The following is a 21,256-nucleotide window of genomic DNA, read 5'->3' on the forward strand; positions in this document are numbered from 1 at the left end:
TTCCTGAATCTGGAGAGTGACTAGTGTCGCACATTACACCCCGATCCCCCTCCGCAGTGCCTCTTGTAGCGAGGGCGAGTGATGCTCTTTACGCCGATACGTCCGTCGAAGGGGGACTTCAGGATCGGCGGTCCTCCTGCCGCCATTCGTCAGGAGTAGGCTACGTAGAGGCACTACCATTTGCTCTCTCCCGTCTCTCAGAATTGTAGTACACAAGTATGATGTGACATAATACACTTATTCGTTACAGTCACCTACTATCAACTGACACACCGAAGACACACAATTCTCATATACTGCGAGGACAAAGAAAACATTTTTCGACTGAACAGTTGAACCTGTATCTATGGTTCTCCCAGCCAGCTATGTCATGCGTCTCTTTCTTCACTCCGCTCGTTATTCTGTGTGAAAAACATCTTCACCTACCAGTAATTCATCCGTCAGTATACCACAAAGCGGACAGGCAGTCTAAATATCGTTTCTGAAGAGTGAGTCTAGGTCAGCTGTCCCTCTCTAACCTCGCCCATTTCACGCCACATTTCATCTTCATTCGTAAATGACGGGTTAAAAGAAGGACTGTCGATAACCACTCTTTTCAAACTTATTTTTGTCTTTGTGGCTGTTATGTTAGATTAAGTTTGATGATTTTTGTGGAAAATTTCAAGAACTACATGATCGTCACGGTCTTACAACATAAATCTATTACAGAAACGAAGGGATATTATTGGGAATTTCTGATCTTACCTGTGATCCTCCATACACGAATGCCAAGAATATGTAAGTCTCGCCACCCCTTCCTTGGTCTAGTCGGTTCTTGGAAGTTGAGATAATATTGAGCAACTTCAAGGTATAAGTGGTTTGGAAATCGGCATCTGTGATGTACATTTACAGGCAAACAAATGATTACGATTTCAGAAAAATTGGATGGTTTATTCAAGAGAAAGAGCTTTACAAATTTAGCAAGCCAGCAAGCAGAGTTGACACATACATACATACAAACATACATTAATCCTTGTTCCATAGGTCATGAATACAACATTTCGTAATGATGTGGAACATGTCACATTAACATAAGTTTTCTTTACACAAAATAATGAATTAATTATTTTTTTACAATTACTACCTCATATCTAAGAATTCATCTATTGAGTAGAAGGAGTTGTCATTCAGAAATTCTTTTAATTTGCTTTTAAATGTTGGTTGGCTAACTGTCAGACTTTTAATACTATTTCGCAAATGACCAAAGATATTTATGGCAGCATAATTCACCCCTTCCTGTCCCAAAGTGAGATTTAATCCAGAATACTGAATATAATCCTTTCTTCTAGTGTTGTAGCTATGCACTTCCCTGTTATTTTTGAATTGGGGTGGATTATTAATGACAAACTTCATAAGCAAATATATGTATTGCGAAGGTACTGTGAATATCCCGAATTCCTTAAATAAATGTCTGCAAGGTGATCTTGAGTGGGCTCCAGCTACTATTCTGACTACACGATTTTGTGAAATGAATACTTTCTCTCTTAATGACGAATTGTCCCAAAATATGATGCCATATGAATGGAAACAGGCATAGTAGGCTAATTTACTGATATGTTTATCACCAAAATTTGCAATAAACCTAATAGCGTAAGTAGCTGAACCTAACCGTTTCAGCAGATCATTGATGTGTTTCTTCCAATTCAACTTCTCATCCTTGCACATGCCCAGAAATTTTGAGTATTCTACCTTAGAAACAGACTTCCGTTCAAAGTCTACGTTTACCGAGCGAGGTGGCGCAGTGGTTAGACACTGGACTCGCATTCGGGAGGACGACGGTTCAATCCCGCGTCCGGCCATCCTGATTTAGGTTTTCCGTGATTTCCCTAAATCGCTCCAGGCAAATGCCGGGATGGTTCCTTTCAAAGGGCACGGCCGACTTCCTTCCCCGTCCTTCCCTAATCCGATGAGACCGATGACCTCGCTGTCTGGTCTTCTTCCCCGAAACAACCAACCAAAGTCTATATTTATAAATGGTGTTATGCCACTTACTGTAAAGAATTGTATAAACTCTGTTTTCTCGAAATATAGTGAGAATTCATTTGCAGAGAACCACTTAATAATTTTATGAAAGACATTATTTGCAATTTCCTCAGCTGATTCTTCCTTCATGGGTGTGATTACTATACTTGTATCATCAGCAAAAAGAACTAACTTTGCATCTTCATGAATACAGAGTAGCAATTCGTTAATATATATTAAGAACAATAAGGGATCCAAGATTGAACCCTGTGGGACACCATTCTTGATACCTTCCCACTCTGCTGGTTTTTGTAGACTATCTGTATTGTTAATTTCAACCTTCTGCATTCTTTCAGTTAAGTATGAATTAAACCACTTGTGCACTGTCCCACTCATACCACAATACTTAAGCTTATCTAGAAGAATTTCATGATTCACACAATCAAAAGCCTTTGAGAGATCACAAAATATCCGAATGGGTGATGCTTGGTTATTCATTTCATTTAATATGATCCACCTATTGCCCTTATGCAAGAAGATATTCAGGTTTTCATTGAATGGTAGAGTGATTAGATGTCCTCCTAAGAGATGCGGTGCCAAATTCGGTCCAACTGGCGCGTTAAATTGTCAAAATACCAAGGTGGCTGGAAGTCCTGCACACAATGACGACGTACCGCTGTACCGTGAGAATGTTGCGGATGATAACCAAAGGGGACCGACTGTGAAATGAAATGACGCCCCAGACCATTTCTCCTGGTTGACAGGCCGTATAGTGGGCGACAGTTAGTTTGCTATCTCAACACTGTCTGTAGCGTGTCGAGACACGCCTCTGTTGGTCACTGGGGCCTGGAATATCATTGGCTGGAGTTTGTCTTCAGTGATGAGTCCCATTTCAAAATGAGCCCCGATGATCAGCTAAGACGTGTCTGAGGATGCCCCGGACACTGGTGGCACACCAACCTTACTGTCGGCTACCATACAGCCGACGACGAGGAGTGGTGGTCTAGTGTGCCATTCCATTCTATAGCAGGAGCCCTTTCTTTGTCATCCGCTGCACCCTTATAGCACAGCAGTATGGCGATGATGTTCCATTCCCCTTTTTATTGCCTTTCATGGGGAGCCATCCTGGATTTACATTTCAACAAGATAATGCCCTTCTGCTCACAGCGAGAATTCATGCTACTTGTCTTTTCTGAAGAAGAGAAATTTGTTAACCTCGAGTATAGACGTAAGTGTCAGGAAGTCGTTTCTGAAAGTATTTGTATGGAGTGTAGCCATGCATGGAAGTGAAACGTGGACGATAAATAGTTTAGACAAGAAGAGAATAGAAGCTTTCGAAATGTGGTGCTACAGAAGAATGCTGAAGATTGGATGGGTAGATCACATAACTAATGAGGAGGTATTGAATAGAATTGGAGAGAAGAGAAATTTGTGGTACAACTTGGCTAGAAGAAGGGATTGGTTGGTAGGGCATGTTCTGAGGCATCAAGGGATCACCAATTTAGTATTGGAGGGCAGCCTGGAGGATAAAAATCGTAGATGGAGACCAAGAGATGAATAGACTAAACAGATTCAGAGCCGCGCGGGATTAGTCGAGCGGTCTAGGACGCTGCCGTCATGGACTGTGTGGCTGGTCCCGGCGAAGGTTCCAGTCCTCCTTCGGGCATGGGTGTGTGTGTTTGTCCTTAGGATAATTTAGGTTAATTAGTGTGTAAGCTTAGGGACTGATGACCTTAGCAGTTAAGTCTCGTAAGATTTCACACACATTTTGAACAGATTCAGAAGGATGTAGGTTGCAGTAGGTACTGGGAGATGAAGAACCTTGCACAGGATAGAGTAGCATGGAGAGCTGCATTAACCAGTCTCTGGACTGAAGACCACAACAACAACAAACCCTACCTTGAACAGCATGGTAGCTGGAAGTCTCTCCAATTAGGAATGTTTACATAACGGGATTTTAACGATCTGACGCACCAATTGGTCAGAATGCTGCACAATATCCCTCAGGAAGACATCTAAAAACTTCGGTCAATCAACGTCAAGCTAAATAATTGCTTGGACAAGGCCCAGAGGTGGACCAACCAGCTAATGACTTGCTCAGTTTGTGAGACTCTTTCTCTTGGATAAATGATTCAGTTTTTCTGAAATTGTAATCATTTGTCATTCCCATCCCATTGGGATAGTTCGTTCGTGGTGCATCGTTTCCTTTTCCTGTTTTTCTTTTTAGAATTAATATCCCACGGTATCTGTCATGCCAGTATACATGTATCTTTGGAACTGATTTTCAAAGAAGGTGATACTGCTGAAGACTGTTTAAACTGCGGTATGATCAGAGTGTGACTGATGACGCTACCAGTTACTTCCTGTTTAACGTCGATCTGCCGGGCGCCAGTTGTGACAGTCAGGCTGTGATAAGGCGATATGGCCAGCGAATGGAGCTAAACAGTCGTGAGAAAGACCTCGACCGCATCGGCTGAAGTCCGGACCGTATCTCCCACTCGCGGAAAGCACAGTAGGAGAGCGGTGGAGGGGAGCAGCGAACAGAACAGCTGAGAGCGCGATATCGCCTGGACGCACAGTGAAGCCAGTCTGATAGCCAGCTCTGCATCTCTCCTGGCTCAGTCTGGTTTACCAAGTGCGGCTGCAACCTTTCAGTTTCAGTAAGTGCAACAGTGTTATGTGTACGTGCCATTTTTTAACACGTGGTCAAAATTTATGAAAGAAAGGCTCGCTTGATTTCTCTCTGCATACACGATCTTTAAAAATTTCCCGATAACGTTGCTTTCTGATCTGACCATCAACATGAACGACGCATGAGATCAGTTAAACTGTCATTTTTATTTCGCTTTTCTCAGGGTCGTTGGGAATATGTCAGCCAAAGACAATCGACTCTAGAATCACTGCATAACTGATAAGAATTGAAGCAATAATTTAAAAAATAGATTTGTGCGGTAGTGTAAAGAAGCAACACTTTGTAGAGCACGGCTGTAATCGACATCGAGGAACTTATGCAAGAAATAAAAGGAGTCAGGAACAGATTTTCACTGTACAGCGGAGTGTGCGCTGATATGAAACTTCCTGGGAGATTAAAACTGTGTGCCGGACCGAGACTCGAACTCGGGACCTTTGCCTTTCGCGGGCAAGTGCTCTACCAACTTTTTTTTTTAATCTCATTTTTGTCCGCTTTTGTTCGTTGCATCTGCTCAGGGCGGGCGTCGTAAGACATCAGTTCAAGTTCGTTGTTGAAACTGAGCTACCCAAGCACGACTCACGCCTCGTCCTCACAGCTTTACTTCTGCCAGGTAGCTCAGTTGGTAGAGCACTTGCCCTCGAAAGGCAAAGGTCCCGAGTTCGAGTCTCGGCCCGGCACACAGTTTTAATCTGCCAGGAAGTTTCAATGAAAGGAGTGTCCACAAGAAGCCTCACCAATCTGATAATCTGCCATCGACACAAATTTTTCGCTCCCATTGGTAATTTTGGTAAATTAAATAGAGCACACCATTCTATGAAATGATTAAGCGTAAATCACTTTCTGATTTACTGAGTGAATGCTAACGCTACGCTCTTTTTAAAAGAATCTCTATTATTAACGACAGATAATAATTTATTCTCACTAAGCAGTAGTTTTAAGAATCTGATGGTTCTCTTTACTAGCGTTATTAATTGTTGAAAACTGTAAAAATCGCTACGGTGGCAGGTTCGAATCCTACCTCGGACATGGATGTGTGTGATGTCCTTAGATTAGTTACATTTAAGTAGTTCTAAGTTCTAGGGGACTGATGACCTGAGATGTTAAGTCCCATAGTGCTCAGAGCCATTTGAATCATTTGAACTGTAAAAGAAAAATAAGCCCGATTAAAATAATAGTCTGCGCTACGGAGATATCACCTCAGTCGAGTTGGAATTTATCCCCACCGTGTCAAAATTTCTTTACCTGGTGGGGCCTTTTTCCGCCATAGGTATATAAATATTCTTTCTATACATTCAAACGCCTTTTTCTTTGCTTGTTTGAATTTGTGAAGATGTAAATATTATACAATGACGCGCAAAACGTAAGGATGAAAGTAACTTTCGCACGAAAGTTTCTCCAGTGAACCATACATAGCAGGAACTGCTAGGTAACAGAAATAAGCATGTGATGAGAGGAACAGAAGTCATACTTCTGTACAAAGACAATAACTACTCCGAAGCCTCTGCGATTTATAATGTTGCCCGGACAATACAAAAGACGTGATATGGTTCTTAACACTGTACGTGATCACCACGAATGGCAATGCATGCTCTTCAGCGTGCCCCCTTGCCGTGTATCTTGCATGGTGGGAGTGGGAACACGTGATGCTGTCAGCAACATTGTCGAGCATGAGCGTTTAGATGGTCCAAATGTAGTGGTGTGAAGAGGAATAATGTTGCTTGGGAGTACTAACCGAATCTTTGAAGATGGAACGCTCACCATTTAACGTTATTGTAACACTGTTCGTCCTTTTATGGGCTATTTGAACTTGTGAGCCGGATGACCAGATTGGCTAACTTCAATTCTAAGTAATTGGAAAATGGCGCAACGTATTGAATTTTTTTCTTAACAATTACGTCTCAACACAGCTTCTCCTACAACACCCTTGCAAGCTTTTCACTCTGTTTCTGACCACCCTCTTTTTCAAGATATTTATTTAGTACTTTAGAGTTTCACATAATAACATCACATAATAGAACTTAACAGAAAACAAATTCATTTTATTAGGTTAGTGCATAAGTTCGTAGTGGTTTTGTTTTGCATGTTAATTTTTCGGTTGCTATACGTTTGTTTATCGATTGTCATTTTTTATTTGTAGTTCACTGTTGCCATTTGAGTTTACATACTATCGTTTTGTCATTTGGAGATAGTGAATGGACATGTGGACGCTATAAAATGGATTGCCAAGTGAAGAAATCGGAGCGTTTCCCACAAAAATGGTTCAAATGGCTCTGAGCACTATGGGACTTAGCACCTGAGGTCATCAGTCCCCTAGAACTACTTCCAGACTGAAGCGCCTAGAGGGATGGCAGTAGGAGAAGCAGCCAGAAACATTTGCGGTTAGTGTGTGCATAATGCCATTGGACAGAAAACGGCAAGAAAATGATTTTCTCGTTTTAACGAGGATTGTTTCGACATTAGTCACTCGCCAGATTCAGGAAGACCTTCGGGATTTGATAGAGATCGTTTAAACGCAATAATCCACAGTGATACATCAGTGTACTCGAGAAAAAAAGCAGGTGGCCATATGTGCATCTATGCTTGCAGGTCGTCAATTGGCTCGTGACCAACACCCACCGTTCCTATCCTGTATAGTTACTGATGACGGTAAGCGGTGTCCTTATGGTAACGTAAGGAAAAGAAAGTAATGATTGTGCCCAAACACAGCAGTAGCTCCTCGTTCAAAGGCCTGCGCGCATCTACAAAACATACTGTTATCCATCTGGTGGAACAGCGGCCGTATGGTGTACTACGAATTGGTTCCCCGAGTGAAACCACCACTGCTGACATTTATTGTCAGCAACTGAGACGTCTTGCACACGCGGTTCAAGACAATAACCGGAAATGCTGTGTCAAGTGATGCCACGCCACTATAACGCCTTCCCGTATTCTGTTAGGGCCAGCCGCGTTGGCCGAGCGGTTCTAGGCACTCAAGTCTGGAACCGCTCGACTGCTACGGTCGCAGGTTCAAATCCTGTCGCGGGCATGGATGTGTGTGATGTCCTTAGGTTAGTTAGGTTTAAGTAGTTCTAAGTTCTAGGGGACTGATGACGTCAGATGTTAAGTCCCATTGTGCTCAGAGCCATCTGAACCATTTTGAACCATTCTGTTAGACTGGCAAAAACATTGTACAGTTGTTCGATGGCGAAGACATTCACCTAATCTTGCGCACTCAGATTTTCACCTATACCGCTCTCTATCGAACAATCTTCAAGGAACTTCCATTGTCGGCCGAAAATGAGCTCCGAACATGGTTCGACCAGTTCTTCGCCTCACAAACCACGTGTATTCTGCAGTCGTGGAATCGAAAAGTTTCTCTAACGTTGACAGACTTACAAGCTGTGAACGAGAACATATTATTGCTGACTTAAGTCTCTGTTGTGTTTATTAAATTAATGAAGAAACGCTACGAGCTTATGCGCAAACCCAATATATATCATTAAACTTGTGGCCACCACGGGAGCACGCTGCAGAACGTACACAGCCATCCGCGGTGATCACACGCCCTGTTATGAACAATGTACAGTTTTTTTAATGTCTAGTGGGCCATCACAAACTGTGGTGAGGCCAATGTTATTATTCTTTGTATAAAAGTATCATTTCTGTTCGTTTCATTCCGTAATTTTTTCATTTACCTTCTGTACTACATTGTAGAATTTCTTTCAACCTATATTCTATGATACCTGGCAATGACACATTGTGCGAAAGTTACACTAGTACTTCAGTTTTGCACACCACTGTATTTGTAAACTGATCACTTAGTTAAAATAATAGTTATACGGATCAGCTACAGCTTGCTCGTCGAACTGATGGTCCTTCAAAAATGGTTCAAATGGCTCTGAGCACTATGGGACTTAACATCTCAGGTCATCAGTCCCCTAGAACTTAGAACTACTTAAACCTAACTAACCTAAGCACATCACACACATCCATGCCCGAGGCAGGATTCGAACCTGCGACCGTAGTAGTCACGCGGTTCCGGACTGAAGTGCCTAGAACCGTACGACCACCGCGGCCGGCTGATGGTCCTTCTGACTGCACAAAAGAGTGGATATTTTGCAGTTTCCAAAATTCGTTTTTGTTCTCAGGTCAAGTACAAGGACACAATAAGAGCGTCCTCATATTATCCTGCCTACGGAAGTGCATCGTAATGTGATAAACCTGTGTCTTCCCTGTCTTTCCAGAATCATAAATCATTTTTATTCAGTATTTTCAAATTATCCCAACATCACTCTTCTTTCTAACACAATATGCACTATTTGTTACGTAACTACGACTCGTAGAGGTAACGAAGATGTTTTTATATTTTATGACTTTTAATCACGCGACAATTACTAATTTAACGTTTTATTCGAAGTCTTTCATCTAAAGGTCTTTAATTAGCGTTTTTAATGCAGTTTCATTTGTAAATAGACAGAAAATATTAAAACCAAACAGCGGATAAATAGAGTGACAGTTCTGCTTGTCATATGAGTCTAACTCTAAAGTGCACTTGTTACGTTGCAATGGCCTGGAATACTTTCAAACCTGCATAATTATAAATATCTGCGACATAACAATCAATCGCACTTTTACTGCCTTACGCGGTGGCCGAGCGGTTCTAGGCGCTTCAGTCGGGAACCGCGCGACTGCTACGGTCGCAGGTTCTAATCCTGCCTTGGGCATGGATGTGTGTAATGTCCTAAGGTTGGTTAGGTTTAAGTAGTTCTAAGTTCTATGGGATTGATGACCTCAGATATTAAGTCCCGTAGTGCTCAGTGCCATTTGAAACATTTTTAGTGCCTTAGCTTTTTTCAAGTCACCGCACATAGTCCGATGGCACGTTTTCATATTGTTTTCCACTTTTAGTTCTGCGCTTGTGTTGTTTTCAGTCCAGATTATGTCTACAAATGCATGAACATAAAAGTGGAGAATTGGAATTATTATTTATTTATCCCATTGCTTTTACTTCTGGGAGTCTCGGAAGAGTTGCTCGACTCGCCTTCGATGCGGCTCTTTTCGTTTAGGCAGAAGGACTGCATTTTTAAGGGAACTGGAATGTGTCAGGAAGAAAGGAATTCGACAGGAACTGGCTGTGGCCTATAGTAAGGAAGAAACCCTAGTATTTGCCTAAATTGAAAATGGGAAACCATAGAAAATCATTTTCAAGGTTGCCGGTAGGTGTACACAAACCACCTCGACTTCCGTATTCAAGTATTGCTATCTCAGCGCCCTAACAGGCGGAGCTACTCCAAGTCGGGTAGAATTTGGAAAAACTGGATGTTGTACATTATCTCAAAAAAAGTAAATTATGTCACAACAAAAGATTGAATTATGACATTGCGTGTTTTGCCTGCAATTTTGCATATTAAGTCGTTTGATAGTGAGAGAATGCTTGCATATTTTAAGATTAAATTGTGCATGGAATTGCTGGCTTCAGTTATTACAGTACTACAAAGATGTAAACAGATTTTGACGAAAGGGGAGCGAGGGCTTAAGGGCCCTGTCGGCCTGGACAAATTAAAGCAAGTCGCTGAAAAAACGTTTTAAAAATTAACGAACTAGAGAATGTGCTGCCATCACATACCTCATCACACCCCATCTACTCTCCACAAATCCCTCAACAGCATTTTATGTACGAAATGGTTTTCATAACCGATTACCACTGGATGACCAAACTGGGTTCTATTTTGTCATTTGGTCTACTAATGATTGAACATTGAGCATGTTTTTAAATAAATGCGACCATCACAATTTCGGCGATATTGTTCTTGATCAACGAGATTTTTAGGCGGCAACAGAAGAACCACTCTTTGAGTTTAAAACTGATGGAACATTTAAGTTTAACGACCATTCGTTTTTTAAATGGTTCGCTTAAAGTATTATGTGCAGATTCGTCTAGATTGTGGGGGAGAGTCCGCAGTATTAATGAGTGTAAGCAATAAAACATTGATGTTTTTGTTACGTCAGCGATCCTGTTCTGTGATGGCTGACAGCAGCAAACTTAGTAACTGTTATGGTTGTCTAAGTGTTTACGAAGCAGGTTTAACGTATTTGAGCATTTTTTAGTTGTACTCGTACAGACATTAGATTAAAGATCTTCCGAAATGCGTCATGATTGGTACTGTTTTTCTGCTGAATGTGATGTCAATGAATAAATATTATTAAGGTAAACTTGACACTCTTGTGCACTTGTGATCAGAGGGTTGTAACCGCTTATTGTAAGGCAAAATGGACCCTCAAATTATATGCTGCAATTTTATTTCCATAACTCACGTACGAAACCACTGACATTCATAATCCTCAACTCATATTATTAGTATTATTTGTAGCTGACGACAAAAATGAAAGGAGATACAGTCTGTAAACTTTTCATACAGCTCTGATACCATAGTCTCAAATGGAAAATATCTCATTCTTCCTCAGTATGTCAACCACAACCTACACCCGTTCAAACATAAAACTACATCGGAACTTTCAAGAAGAACGGCAGATGTAGTCTTCTCAAAAAACATCGTCGTCGACTGGATGTTAAACTGTAAACTTCATGGCTTCATTCCTTACTTTTTTAAAGAAAATAAACTGAAAGTAGACACTAAAGCTACACTTGTTTTGATTGCGTTGGCAAATGTTGCGTGAAACATACTAGATAACAGAGTTTGGCCTATTTTTCGTTGCCTTCGCGCAGGCAATAAACACATCCAACAGGCTTTAGATAGCAGAAAAAATATTTCCGCTACATCTGTCTGGGAATGGTGTCACTAAAATGAGCCGAAGATAGTACACCACGTCCTGAAATCTTCATTTTAAAAAATATTTCATTTAACACACTCCATATTATCTAATTTACTCAATTTTGATACCTGTATGTCAGCTACGACGTGCGAGTAGGATGTGTTATTAGAAGACTAAGTACTCAAAATATATGTTTCTGATCCACTTTGTTTTCATATTAACTGAATCTGTCTTAGAAGATTTTATTATTTAATTATCCTCCGGCCGCTGTGGCCTAGCGGTTCTAGCGCTTCTGTCTGAAACCGCGCTGCTGCTACGGTCGCAGGTTCGAATCCTGCCTCGGGCATGGATGTGTGTCATGTCCTTAAATTAGTTAGGTTTAAGTACTTCTAAGTCTAGGGGACTGATGACCTCAGATGTTAAATCCCATAGTGTTTAGAGCCATCTGAACCATTTTTTAATTTTCCTTTCCTATTTTGTTGTCATGAGAACGAGTATTTTTGATACAGCGTTGTAAAAGTTTTCGGTCTTCTCCATTTTATGGACGCTTCTAAAACTTTACTGTATTATCATCTGCAACAGTTTTGCCGTCCATGTACGCCTTCATTTTCGGAAACAATTGAAAGTTGTTCGGTGTGATGTCTGGACCGTACTATGGACATTCCAAAACTGGGTAATTTCCTAGAAACAACGCACATTGCAGTCTCGGCCTAACTGTGAGCGATATAAATCGAACGGTCAGCTCTCGAGGCTGGAAATACGGATATTACTTTCTGTTTTGATAACCGAACGTCGCTTGAGAGTAGAGAAACTTCGCATTAGCGTACTGGAGGTCATGATTGAATGTAGCGCAGTGTCCATGTCGCAGTCTCTTACCTGGAAGCAGTTGATTCCTGCTTAGCGGGAAACTGATAAAGCCTAGAATTCTGTTGGCAACATGGATTGCTTGCAAATCACGGCTCGAGAAACTGCATTCAGTGTGGCTCCGTAATTTCTGTGACGCTGTCGAAGAGGACACACTTGTTAAGTGGTGGGCAAATAATTTTACATTTGGAAAAGACTGCGTCCAAATGCGAACTTCCAGTTAATACAGTTTCTGACTGTTACGGTGTTTGTAGGGAGGTTCAAAAAAATGTTCAGATGTGTGTGACATCTTATGAGACTTAACTGCTAAAGTCATCAGTCCCTGAGCTTACACAATATTTAACCTAAATTATCCTAAGGACAAACACACGCACACATGCCCGAGGGAGGAATCGAACCTCCGCCGGCACCATTGTAGGGAGGTGTGATATCTTATTGTTACTACTGACAGTGTCCCTATTGACGGTCCAAACAAAATTGTTGAAGTAGAGGAATCCCACATCACCATCCGCAGGTATGGGACGGTTACTTAATGGAGTAGAGCACGTCTGGGTCTATGGCGGAATCGAGCGGGTGTCAAATATTCCGTTTAACCAGGAACGGAAGTGATCATCAATGGCTGGAAATCGTACAGAACACTGAAAACGGGAGGAACTGGTCATGAATTCGTCAATAATCCAAAAGAATTTCTATCGTCCGACGACCCGTCTGCGCACACACAAAAAACTGAGTGTCTAGGCGTCACTTAAATCGTCTATTAAGAAAGAGGGGAGCCCCGGGGATCGAGGTGAACTGTAAGTATTTCAGTTTTTATATTTTCACAGCTTACGACTATCTGGCAAAACTCTCTCCTGGGAGAGTCTCCCAGTTTTCCTAAAAGATAAACGCAGAAACTGAAGAAATGAATTGAAATTTCTGCCACATCCAGAACTTTAAGCCGGATTTCCTGCTGACTAGGTAGTTTTGCTAGGCATTACACCATTGTAGCAGTACAGGTAACACACCTGCACCGACTACCCTCCTCCAGTGCCCTCCCCAACATGAACTTCAGTTCACACCTTCAGCCTACTTTCCCCTCTTAATTCGTCAGCGTTGCCGAGGCTTTCCGGCACTGGAATGCCAACCCAGCATTATACGTAATGGGGAAATCCTGCCTGAACCTCGGGCATAGGTCATCTATTGATGTGATGGAATTAAATTTTCCGTGAAACATATGAGTCTCAACTTTATCTCCTTTAACGACAGAAGCTGAAGAAATGGATTAAAATTTGTACAGAGGGCAGGACTTAAACCTTTGTTTACAAGGCTGAACCACTAGCCATTACACCATCGTAGCACTACATGTATTGTTGTACCACTAACTGCCGTAGTCCAGTGCTCTCCCTAACACAAACTTCAATTCACTCCGTCAGCCCGTTTTCCCCTTCTGGTTATTTTTAGAACAGTGAAAATCGAGTGTTTTACTACTTTACTTGTCTTCTGCTCTTTTTTTAATTTTTTGGTGGATAGGACAAGAGTCGACACACGAGGCCTGATCATTTCTTGGATCTTCAGCAGGAGAAAATTGGCTGAAGCGTGAATTGAAGTTTGTGTTAGGGAAGGGACTGGACTAGGGTGGTCCGTGTAGCTGCCTTACGTATACTGCCACAGTGGTGTAATGGCTAACACACATTCCTCGTAAACAGGAAACATGCTTCGAAATGCCAGTCATAGCACGAACTTTAGTTCATTTCCTCAGTTTTTAACATTATCGGAAATAAAGTTGAGACTCATAATCTCAACGAATATTTAATCCCATCAGATCAACAGGTCACCTGCGCCTGAGGTACGGGCAGAATTTCTCGATTACTTGCAAATCTAGGGAGAGTATCGGCAATACTGACGATTTAAGAAGGGAAAATGGGCTGAAGGCGTGAAATGAAGTTTGTGTTTTGGAGGGATCTGGACTGGTGAAGTCGTTTCAGCTGTGTTATCTGTACTGCTATGGTGATATAATGGTTAGCACATCTGCCTAGTTAGCAGCTTCTATAATTATCGGTGATAAAGTTGAGACTCATGTGTCTCAAGGAAAATTTAATTCCTTCAGATCAATACATTTCCCAAAAGAATTGTCAAAAGTGCATTCTAGGTATGGGAAAGAAAAAAATGGTGTCAGTTGCCTACACCACACATAGAATTGTGCACAACTATTATATATCTGATGAGTAATGTAACTGATACTATTCATTTCCTTAATAAAACCCCGTGAGTGAAAATAGTGGTGTTACTCTCTCCTTTTTAATCATTTTTTTGTTTTCGATACGTTCGTCTTCTGTTGTCTCCCTTGTCACCATCTCGAGAATCGAGCATTCGACATATATATTGCTCGCAGTGAATCCGCGAGTTCCATGTGCACAGTTTATTGAAAACTAGCCAAAATTGTATAACAAAGCGGTTGCAACAATCCTCCGTAATGAACTACAGTGTATCTTAGAGGCAAAAATTCGATGAGAATCAGTCACCTTATGCCTTAAAGATTGTTCCAGGATTCTTTAGCCTGCATCTTAAGTTTTGAATCTTTGTAAGACAGTGAGTACGTATTGCACCATTATGTTGACTGTGTTTTATGTATATGCCAAGTTACACAAGTTATAAGTTCTCAAAATAGGGTTCAAGAAAACTTTTTCTAGATCTGTAATAGCAAGAACTCCGGACTTGGATGAATTTCAGTGTAGATATTCGCTCAGAGCTCATTTTATAGTAATATCCATGCCTGAGATCCTCTGATTTATGTTATATCACGCAGATAACAAGGATGTTGCCCTACCGCATACTGTGGGAAATAATTTTATATTTATTAGACTTAACTTTATTTACGCTACCTATTGCGAAGTAACAATGATATTTTTTTCCATAAAATATTCTGATGCAGAGTATGATATACAAAATCATTTCCTGCAATTAGATTTTGATACTCAATTAGTGTTTAATCCCGTATTCCACCTATCCTACAAATGACACCACGTAAATCCTGAGCTATAGGAATATTGAAGGATGAGATTAGTTTTCATCTGGGTAGTAGCTCTGTAAAAAGATCAGTATATTCATGTTCTTTTAGTAGTATGTATTCCTACTGCCATTTGAATTGTCAGGTACACCACACAAGTGCTGTCCTTTAATGCAGAGAATAATGTTTCTTACATTGCAAGAAGTGATAGTTGCACAGTCGAATGAGAAAATTTGGGAAAGTGTAACATTGAATAATTCCAGATCTTCTGAATTTTCTTCACCAAAAACTGTTCTAGCTTCTCTGTCGAACAGAGGTCTCTTTATTTCAAAATCCCTGTCGGTAATAATCAAGGTGTCCCACAAAAATAGCCCCCGTCCATTCCTGATCGCTTCCTCAGCTCAAATCCAGACTGAAAGAAAAGAGTATAAAATAATATTGGAGGGTGAATGATGATTGGAGCATGACAACTTCTTAGTGGTTTCCCAAACTACAGCGCTGTTAAGTAACGAGACTATATGCCCGCTTGGTGAAAACTCCAAGATCATTGTCGAATAAAATGGTGTATAGTTCTTAACGGAAATTTTCATATTAGCGTGTGTGTGTGTGTGTGTGTGTGTGTGTGTGTGTGTGTGTGTGTGTTGCCTTAGAAGTTATTTGATTGGCCTATTTATTATCATGGCAAAGGAGTAGCTGAAAAACTGTTTGGGAGAGCAAAATATGTGTGTTTCGGCTTAGAATCTCTCTGATTGGCCTTTTTCCAAGAAAGTTACGTGTGTCTTGAAGGGCTGAAGAGAAAAGAAAGGGAAAGGGGACGGAGGAGGGGGGGAGGGGGGAAGAAGATCCCTTCGAACACTATTCATGTGGATATGACTGAGAATTGCGGTCGTCTTCTCAGAAGGGTACTTTCTCAATATTAAGGGACAGCCCATTTTCAGCGAGACAACGAATCATTCTTTGAAAGAAATCACTAACACCTTCTTTTGCTTTCTGTCTTATGGGCTTTATTTTAAGCAGTATGCAAAAAGTGTGAGTTGTGCTCAGACATTTAAGGAGTCAACCCAATATTGAACCTTTAGGGACTCCCATCACGAATTCTCTCCTTTCAACACTGTGCGACTTATTCAGCACATTTTATTGCATTTTTTAAGTGACTCAACCAGTTGTTATTAGTAGAGTCCACCATAATTTAACAGATTGTTATCTTTTCAAATGCCACTCACATTCTGCGTTACACGGATTTGTACTTGTGTATAGGCGCTTTCAGTGTAGTACATTCACACGAGAAACTGGGATAAGACGATGAAAATTGTTGTGTAACATGTGACTGTCCACCAACCATCCTTCATATCAAAATATGCTGTATATGAAAAGTTCCAGGCCTTACACAGAATGAATTGGGAGGGGGAAGCACGCTAGTCTGAATGTAAAATGTGCATTCTGAATTTGCCAGACACCAATTTAAACGCTTAGGAAGGTGAAGGACCCTACCGCGTCAACCACAATAACATTTCGTGGTAACTGCCCTTTTTAGCCTATCGACAGGCTGGAGTAATTATCTCAGTTATACTGTGCTCTTGATTAGGTAGTTCACGAATATAACGAACTCTTTTCCCCAGGAAACGTAAATATGCCTTTTATGGCTGATTTGTGGGTGCGGAAGTACTTCACTCACGGGAACCGTCTTTGTTGTCATCCATTTGGTTTTTCTATTGGTTTCAGGATGATAAGCATGAGGCTAGGCATTTTCCGCAGTTACTAAGATACCCAAAAAGTCCTCTGCAGTAAGAGATAGGGACAAAACAGCTCTGGATGTCGTAGTTTGTGTGATCTGTTCGTTGTTCAAATAATTCGGCACCAACTATGCAGAAAGATCCCTGATGTCTAGGATATTGTTAATAATGAAACCAACACGCTCCTAAGAGTATGTCCAATATCTCAGTAATCATTATGGTGGATATGCGCTTCTTCTTAAGAAACATTTTAAGGAGAGCGTCGGTTGTTGTTGGGTCTATTGATGTTGTGGGCTCCCCACTAAGGGGCTTGTCTTCAACAAGGAAATACCCATTCTTGGAACGACACAGCATTAGAAAGGAAGCGGCTCCCTGGTGCCTGTGACGTCTCAGTGTGACTGGCCATTGCAGATTTTTCTCTCGAGAAATGAAAACTTCATGTCGCCCCGTAACTCCAAAGACCTGAATCTTTCTTGAGCCTCTGCCATCGCAAGTTCTATCTGAAATTAAAAATAGTTTCAAGAACAGGAAATATGTAGTATTTGCACAGATACGAAAGAAATAAGCTCACCAGACAAAATATTAGTCACTTGCTTAAAACATCAGAATGATCACTGTGGCATGCTGTAGGTAATGGGTACCACTGACTAAGTAATGGTAGTAAAGTGAACTATACATTTCAGTCGGCTGTAAGGATTCATGACGATAATATGGGTTGACATGCAGACATATCTGAATGCAGAGAGGAATTATCGCCTTTGAACATGTCCATGAACGTACTGTGAATGAAATTATTGACATTTTGTCCGTCAATACGTACGGTCCAACGTGCGTGCAAAAAACTGTGTATCACTCGCATACACGTAACTCGACTCAATGAAAGTGGACGTCATAAAATCCTAACCATATAGGCAAAGAGACGAGTATCCCATCTTGTCAGTGACAATCGGTTTCAAGTATGACGGGAACTGACTTGGGACATGTTGCTATAAACTTGAACTAGGATGTTTATTTCAACTTCTCGCTGACCAAGCGTGGTTGTTTCTACTATGTCTTCATGAAAAATATGCAGTGGTGACTCTCATCTTCGAAGATAACAAGTCATAATTGACATAGTTGGACATATGCGTTTCTGTTCTTATGAGCATTCGCCTCTCAAACCTGATCTAGCCCACTAAATCACCCGATCTTAATACACTGGAAAATAACTAGGATTATCTGGAACTGTGAGTGAAGCGTAGCACTCGACATCCTCGAAATTTCGTAGCTCTGTAGGTTATAACCATCAGTGAGTGGCTTCAGAAGGAAGGTGTCGAACGTGAAAAGACTCTCAGCCGCTCGACCTCACCGAATTAAGGGCACTATCGAGGTGGTGTTACACAGTATCACAGTATGAGCATGGTGTCTCCAGGGGGACACTAATTTTTCGCCTGTTGTCCTTATCTAGCTTTCGTATACTATTAAATTAATTTTTCAAATGGCTCTGAGCACTATGGGACTTAACATCTGTGGTCATCAGTCCCCTAGAACTTAGAACTACTTAAACCTAACTAACCTAAGGACATCACACACATCCATTCCCGAGGCAGGATTCGAACCTGCGGCCGTAGCGGTGCCGCGGTTCCAGACTGAAGCGCCTAGAACCGCTCGGCCACTCCGGCCGACAAATTAATTTTTCAGTCGACACCGTAATAGTATTGTTGGATGTTAGACGTAGGACTTAATCGAGTTCTTCTATTTGTTCACAGACTTAGAACGGCGCTAAATATGGCGGAAGACGAGTCTCATAGACCACCGCCTCCTTCGTGGATCGACAAAAAGTTCGTAGAGAGGGCACTGAAAAATGAAGACAGTAAAAGTAAGGTGAGAGTGGACGCTGCAACTGTCGATTACGCCATCAAAGACGGGCTAGGTTACATGAGCTGCATCTTCAGAGTAGTAGCCACCATCAAATTGGACGAAAGCACCTCCTACCATGAACTTCCACTCATAGTGAAGTGCAGCAACGAAGAGGAAGGCAATCTGACCGAGGTGGGAAGGGAATTCCGAGTATTCGAGAAGGAGGCATTGTTACTGTGCGAGTTGGTGCCAGACGTTCACAGTGCGCTGAGAGTTGTGGAGGGAGAGAGATTCTCTCCGCTGGCGGCCCGTTGCTATCTGTTTGGGAGGCAGCCCGTAGAGTTCCTGGTGATGGAAGACCTGTCGGCGGATGGCTTCCGCTTGGCCGAAGCAGGCCAACCACTCGACTACCAGCACTGTGTGCTAGCATTGAGAGCGTACGCTCGCCTACACGCCGCCTCGGCCACGCTACTCAAGGAGAGGCCAGACTATCGGGAACGTTGTTTTCTCCCAGCATCGACTGACCTTCAGCAAGAGTTCTTCGAGAGCATGGCTGACAAGATCTTCAAAGCAGTGGCGAGGGAATTCAGAGCGACTGCTGGCTACGAGCGATACGCCGAAAAGTATAAGAACCTTTCGAAAAAAGTCGTGAAGGACTACAAGACCTACTGGGAATCTAATAATCATATGTTAAATGTTGTAATGCATGGCGACTGCTGGAAAAATAATTTCATGTTTAAATACTTTGGAGGGAATCCCACAGACATTAGGATTCTCGACTTTCAGGTGAGTGAGTATGTGGGACTATATTTGTGTTTTTATTTAGCGATATTTTATGTTTACTGATAAATTTCCATACCGCATCTATGACATACATCCTTTACTGGGCAGTTGAAATGCGGTTGTAATAGTTTCAATATTTCCATCTTTGGGATGCGGTCTTTACTTGGTTCACATTACGACACTTCAAAACTTTCCCTTTACTTATCTTCATAAGCGTTCGTACATCACGACTGTTGGGATATTGCTTTTACTTTGTGCACTATTGTATGTACGATAGCGTCTTTCTTCGTTAATCACCTATGATAAGATCTGCTACAGTTGTAATTTTTTTATTTCCTAAATGAAAAGCACAACCCGGTTTCGGGAGCTGTGCCCCATCCTCAGGTGCATATAAAATGTAAGTCGATAAAAGTTATTAGAATTTTATGGACTCGTATTTACATGCAGCTGAAGATACGACACAGGTCCCGAAACCAAGTTGTGGTTTCCTTACAGGAAGTACAAAAATTCTACAGCTGCAGTGGATCTTGTCATTGAAGATGAATATCAACTGCTGTCGATGAATCTTCAAGAGAAACATACCTTTATCAGAATGAAATTTTCTCTCTGCAGTGGAGTGTGCGCTGATATGAAACTTCCTGGCAGATTAAAACTCTGTGCCGGACCGAGACTCGAACTCGGGACCCTTGCCTTTCGCGGGCAAGTGCTCTACCACCTGAGCAGGAGAGCTTCTGTTAAGTTTGAAAGGTAGGAGGCGAGGTACTGGCAGAAGTAAAGTTGTGAGGACGGGGCGTGAGACGTGCTTGGGTAGCTCAGTTGGTAGAGCCCTTGCCCGCGAAAGGCAAAGGTCCCGAGTTCGAGTCACGGTCCGGCACACAGTTTTAATCTGCCAGGAAGTTTCATACCTTTATCAGATCTCAATCCATATGCTTACAGCTGTTGTTTATTTTACGTTTAAGGCAACTACTTTTAATCTTGTATATAGAGAGGCGTTCTTGTACGGCTCAAGTAAAATAGGCATAACTGTCATAGTTTAGCAGAATTCACGGGCCAGCCGGTGACCTGGTGTACTTCCTGTACGCGAATGCCAGTGAGGAGGTCCACAGGCATCACATGGAAGACCTGCTGCAAGAGTACCACAGCACGCTGGTGGGCCTGCTACGGCGCTTGGGCATGGAACAGCAGGCCGAGGCTTACACCCTGCAGGAATTTAGGAATGAAATGGAGGCGGCGGCCACCCTCGGCGTGTTCTACAGTGCCATGACCTGCCTTGTCATCACTTCGGAGAAGTATGGCGCTGACTTCAAGGAGTTCTTCCAAGGAGATGGCTCTTCAGATTCAGTCCTAGAAAACGCATACAAAAATCCTACCATTATGTCCTATCTCAAATACCTTGCACCTATATACGACAAGAAGGGCCTTCTGTGAGTAGATCTAGAAACTAACTCTGTGTTGTGCCTGCTTCCTTGTCTATTGCTGTGATAAATTTATCGTGTTGTAAGGCCTGTAAATTTTATTTTGGAATCTGCCAATATTATTTGAACGTTCATCTCACTACAGATGTATCTTTGAGTAATGACATTAAACTGCCAAACTCTCTCTCGG

The 21,256-nt window shown here is 41.8% G+C and overlaps 1 protein-coding gene and 1 non-coding gene across 2 annotated transcripts; both read left to right on the forward strand.

The window, feature by feature from the left end:
• Positions 1 to 4,524: 4,524 nt before the first annotated feature.
• LOC124777466 lies at positions 4,525 to 21,200 on the forward strand. Its single transcript, XM_047252890.1, has 3 exons — positions 4,525 to 4,661; positions 18,778 to 19,654; positions 20,684 to 21,200. Exons 2-3 carry the CDS (start codon positions 18,797 to 18,799, stop codon positions 21,077 to 21,079), a joined length of 1,254 nt encoding a protein of 417 aa, XP_047108846.1. The 5' UTR covers positions 4,525 to 4,661; positions 18,778 to 18,796; the 3' UTR covers positions 21,080 to 21,200.
• Positions 5,298 to 5,371, forward strand: Trnas-cga. Its single transcript has one exon. It is a non-coding gene; the product is annotated as a tRNA-Ser (tRNA).
• Positions 21,201 to 21,256: the final 56 nt, after the last annotated feature.

Source organism: Schistocerca piceifrons, chromosome 2 (genome assembly GCF_021461385.2).
Source record: "Schistocerca piceifrons isolate TAMUIC-IGC-003096 chromosome 2, iqSchPice1.1, whole genome shotgun sequence".
In the NCBI taxonomy this organism is placed as follows: domain Eukaryota; kingdom Metazoa; phylum Arthropoda; class Insecta; order Orthoptera; family Acrididae; genus Schistocerca; species Schistocerca piceifrons.

Coding starts and splice junctions, on each gene's coding strand:
- LOC124777466 (XM_047252890.1), top strand. CDS start 18,797: ATGGCGGAAGACGAGTCTCATAGACCACCGCCTCCTTCGTGGATCGAC. Junction 19,655..20,683: donor TTAGGATTCTCGACTTTCAG/GTGAGTGAGTAT, acceptor TAACTGTCATAG/TTTAGCAGAATTCACGGGCC.